This window comes from Alligator sinensis, unplaced genomic scaffold (assembly GCF_000455745.1).
Source record: "Alligator sinensis unplaced genomic scaffold, ASM45574v1 scaffold215_3, whole genome shotgun sequence".
Taxonomy (NCBI): Eukaryota; Metazoa; Chordata; order Crocodylia; family Alligatoridae; genus Alligator; species Alligator sinensis.
The window spans coordinates 1,170,942-1,175,961 of NW_005842175.1; the positions used below are offsets into that span (position 1 = coordinate 1,170,942).

Genomic DNA, 5,020 nt, shown 5'->3' on the forward strand with positions numbered 1-5,020 from the left:
AACAATTTTTTGTTGTCCTTTACTTGGGATGCCATCCTCAGCTCCATGGTGGCTTTGGCCCGTCTAACTGCCTCCCTACAAGCACGAGCAGAGGAGGTATATTCATCTTTGGCGATCTCTCCCTGTTTCCACTTTTTATGTGCTCCCCTTTTGGCCCTTAGGCTGCCCTGGATTTCTCTGGTCAGCCAGGGAAGCCTCCTGGCCCCTTTTCCCCTTTTGCCTCGCTCGGGGATCATCTTGCTTTGTGCCCGAAGGATCGTTTCCTTAAGGCACAGCCACCCTTCTTGGGCTCCCATCACTTCAAAACTCCTACTCTGCAGTGCGTCCTTGACTAATCGCCTGAGTTCATTGAAATCAGCTTTCCTAAAGTCTAGCACTTTCACCCTACTAGTTACCTTACCCACTCCCCGTCTTATGATGAATTCTATTATTTGGTGATCACTGTCCCCCAGATGGCTACTGATCTGGAGGTCCCCAACCATGTCATCCCCCGTTGCCAATACCAGATCCAGTATGGCATTCCCTATATATATGGCATTCCATATATGGGATCAGAAGTTGCAGAAGACCCACTTTTAGTGGTAGGAAAATGCCTCTGTGGCAGGTACGACAGACGACAGCCCTTAGAGCGGCCACTGATTAGCATTGCCCAGACCCACTGGTTGATGGGAAATTTCTCTTTGTTTTTAATTTCCTGCTCATTGGAAATTCAGAAACACCAAAACAAAATAGATTCCTCAGGCCCTGCATCTCCTCAGTGATACTGATATTCTTGGCTGTTGTTGTTTGCATGAAGCTGAAAACAGGGTCAAAGTTGCTAAGCAAATGTCAGGTCCACAGACCCTGAATGCCCTTGGAAGAGGCTGCCCCAGAGGCACAGACTATAGCAGGGAACCTAGAAGATCCAAGAGCCCTGTCTCTGTCTGAGATAATCAGAGCTTTAGCCCTGCTGTATTGCTGGGATCACAGATAGAGCCAGGACTTCCTGGCTCCAGGGCACAGAGAGCCTGGAAACTCCAACAAGCTGCATCCTTGACACGGCAGTCTGCCTGGTGGGTCTGCCCAGAACAATACACTTTGTATTCCTGACACACAAACTGCCCAGAGCTGGGAATCCAGAGCTTCCAGGATTTTCAGCTATGAGACAAACCTTCCAAGAGCCTTTGAAGTCCTGCCTGGAAGTCAGCAAAAGTTCATCAAACCCAAGATGTCTCAAAGAAAACATTTGAAGATCAAGGAACTTTGTTTCCCTGGAGAATTTCCAACAAGGCCCATTTTGCTGTTCTCCCCACAGGCTCTTCAGGCACTCTAGGGCAGGGTTCCTGCCTGCAGGCCTGGGAGGCTTCTGTCATAAAAACAGATCACTAGGAGTTTCAGAGCAGGGATGTCTCAGTTCTCAGATCAGACTGTGAACAGGGGGGCATAGAAGGGGCTTCAAGCCATCATAACTATCCTCCCTGAGGTGGCAAGTTTGCTGCAGTTTCTTAGAGGCCCAACACAAACCTCACCGAGCAAGGGAGAGGCATTCTTAGCCCCATGCTTTTCTGTGGTTCAGGGCATGTGGGAGAAGGTGGCTTGCCTGGTGTCAATGTGCCTGAAGTTTCTAGTCATGTTGGCCCACATGCAAAGGCTTGGTGTGTCAGGAAATCCATTATAGCCTAGTGTTCTTTAGTACTCGGAGCTCCTCCTGTCTCTCGCCAATTGCGACTCTTAAAATTGCTGCATAGCTAAATACGAGGTTATCTTATAGATGCTTTGCGGGAACTCTGCTTGGTATTAACCTACTTTAAGAAATGAGAAGGATCTCAGGAGCATCAGAACCATGCTGTCTTAGGAGGGGCAGTCAAAGCAAACTCCAAGCTCTCCTAGTCTTTACAGCTTGCACACAAGCACATTAACAGCACCATTACTAACTCTGCTAGGGCCATGTAAAACGGCTGTATTTCAAATCAATTTTGGATTCGGCCGTTTCGGAGGACAGTGATTCGTTTCAGTGTTTCAGATCACTGTCCTGTTTTGTTTCAGACAAATCTGTTTCAGAGGTTGGGTTCTGCTGAATCTCCTCCGAATATGTTTCGAACGGGCTGCAAGGCAAACTTTGCACAGCCCTTACCCAGCCGGGTGGGGCTTGGGGCAAGGGGCTTGGGGCCCCAGTGGGGAGCAGGACGGGGCCATAGGTGGCTCATCCAGGGGAGGGCTGCTGCCCTCCATGCAGGTAAAGAGACCCCCGCATAGGTCTCTGATCCCTGTCACGCCAGGTAGCAGAGCAGGGAAACAGTGCAGAGTGGCAAGCAAGCCTGCTGGTCCTTGCTGCATGGCTCAGCTCTGCAGGGAGCAAAGATCTACGCTAGGGGTTTCCTCACCACCACTGCCCACCCCGCACTGCCCCACCAACATGGCACTGCGTGAAGTGGACAGCGGCGGCGAGGAGACCCCAGCACAGATCTCTGCTCCCTGTGCGGCCAGGTTGCATGGCAGGGAAATGCTGGTCTCTGCCGCACAACCTGGCTCTGCAGGGAGCAGAGATCTGGGGCTGCACTGGGTGGGCAGCAGTGGTGAGGAAACCCCAGCTCAGATCTGTGCTCCCTGCTGAGCCGAGTCACATGGCAGGGCAGCAGCATGCATGTTTCCCTGCAAACCTGGCTCTGAAACTCCGAAATTTTCCGAAACATTTCCAAAACGTTTTGGATGCCTCATTGTGTTTTGGAGATGTTTCTGATCCTTCCGTTTCGATTCAGATTTGGTGTTCGGCCATTTTGGCACCCAAAAAACACCTCCAAAATGAACCGGCTGCTGAAATTTCGCATAGCTCTACTTTTTACCTTCCTATATTTCAGGGCTATGGAGTGATCCTGCAGGTAGCCACTAGGGGGGACTGAAGAACAGAAATTAAGCAAGCTCTGCAGGAAATGGCAGGGCTACTGTTTTTTGTGTTGTTGAATTGGGACTGTTCAAAGTGCTGGAAGGAACGGATCTGGATTGGCCAGCAGAGAGGGAGTGGGAAGAGGTGCATAAAATGTCTCTTTTCATTTCAACCTTCTGATGAGAGAAGAGCCAGATCCCTGAAGAGTTTCCTGGGGGAGGGAGAGGTTGAAATTGTGTGGCAGATCCCTGTGTGGAGCAGGACATGACACAGCTGGGAATTAATTCAAGGGGATGAGGCTTTCCAGGAGATGGACAGTGTATGAGATAAGGATGGGACATGTTCCAGAGGGCTAGGCTGTGTACAGATAAGGGCATTGAAGCAGTGGGGCCTGCAGCTATCTTGAAATGCTACCAAATTCTTTCCCTTGTCATTCCACAACTGTTTGAGCCTCCACATGCCTTCTCAAAAAGATGTCCACGAGACCTCTTTCCTCTCAGCACTCCCCCACCGAGTCCCGGAGACACTTTCTCTAGTGCTTTGCACTATTTTGTTCAAAACAAAGTTTGCAGGGGAACTGCCTGAGAGAGGAATGCCCAAAGTGCTGCAGCTGTCTGGCAGCTCAGATCTGAGGCTTTCCTTTTCCTGCCTACTCACTGAGGATCACTAGCAGATGTTCACAGACAGGCTGCCATCACACTGCCAAGTACAAGAAGAAATAAAGGGGGTCAGGGCACAATCTGGGGCTGGAAGGGGGATTTTCTCCCAGGCTGAGGAGAGGGTAGGGAGCCCTTGTTCACACCCATACCCCCTCCATCCTCCTTGGAGAAAAGCACTGTTCCACTCCTCCCATTACAACATATCTGGAGATCATCACATTCAAAAGATGGTATTTCAGTTAAACTAGTACAGGGATGAGGCTTCAGACATGTGAGAAATGTTGGCTTGTGCTTCCCCTAGGTTTTGCTGGAGGTTGTGTTAGGATGCTGTATGCTGTTAGCTCTCACCCCTTAACTGAAAAGCCTAAGAGGATTGAGTCACTAACAGAAACTTCCTTTTGACAAAATGTTGAACCATCATTGAAGCCAAATACCTGTACGTGGGGAAACCCAATGTTTTTAACTACCTGACTAAAAATCTCTCCCCAGCTCCATTACTCAGCTTTTACTTTCTTGTCGGGATGCTGTTTCACTAGTTCTCCTGCCATAGAGGCTCCTTGGAGAAGGAAGCCCTGGGTTTCTAATGTCATAACCAGCAAGAAAATCAGTTGTCAAAACCTTTTGGTCCATCAAGGATCATGATGTAGGCCCCAAATCCTTTGGCAGCCAGGCTCCTTCAAACATAGCTGATTGTGTGCATCTCTGTTCTTTCCCCACTTCCCTTCCAGGTCTCTGCAGTGCCAACCGTGCTGGCCATGAAGAATGGAGACGTGGTAGACAAGTTTGTAGGGATAAAGGATGAGGATCAGCTGGAGGCGTTCCTCAAGAAACTCATTGGAGCCTGAGGAAGAGGGATGGCCAGTGAACATGCCCAGACCTCTAGAATTGTCCATGTCTTATGTTGTCTTATCTGGGGAGGGGTGAAGGGAAGATGAACTGCTTTGTAGAATCTGTGCCCCCTTTTTTCCTTGTGAGGCTTGGGTTGGGGGAAGGGGGTTGTAGCCCAGCCTCTCCTCTGGGGCAGCAGTATCCCTGAGCTGTGCTGAGGGATGAAGAGAAATGAGAATGGTCATCCTCAGAAAGTGCGGGGGGTGGGGAAGCAGCTGGAATAAGCCATCCAGTTCTGTTAGGGAAAAGCTGGCAGCAAGGGAAATGGGGCTGCTGCCAAATTAAAGGAGGGATGTTTATCATTTCATCTGTTCTATCCTGGCCCAGAGCAGGAGATGACTACTTCTCTGCGGGGTGTGAGACACCCACGTGGTCCAGGTGGATTTGTTAAAGTAAGAGGACTGCTCTGCCTTGTGTGTGAAACCTACATCCTTGTCCCTCCATCCCTATGTTGCTGGGATGGGTCTCAATGCTGTGCAGGTCCTTGGGCCCTTGCCATGTTCTCCCCTGCTGCTGTTTTATAAAGATAATGAAGAAAAATGTCTATGGATTTCCTTTTGTAGGTCTGTAATAAAGAGAACTTTATTAATCACTTCTGCCTGGTTCAGCA

General features: G+C 49.7%; 1 protein-coding gene across 1 annotated transcript in view; it reads left to right on the top strand.

The window, feature by feature from the left end:
• TXN2 (thioredoxin 2) overlaps positions 1–5,002 on the top strand; it is a 14,349-nt gene extending 9,347 nt beyond the window's left edge. Inside the window, exon 5 of the mRNA XM_014520997.2 lies at positions 4,251–5,002. Within this exon, the coding sequence (XP_014376483.1) occupies positions 4,251–4,367 (117 nt within the window). The 3' untranslated portion in view covers positions 4,368–5,002. The remainder of the gene's footprint in view (positions 1–4,250) is intronic.
• The last annotated feature ends 18 nt before the right edge of the window (positions 5,003–5,020 follow it).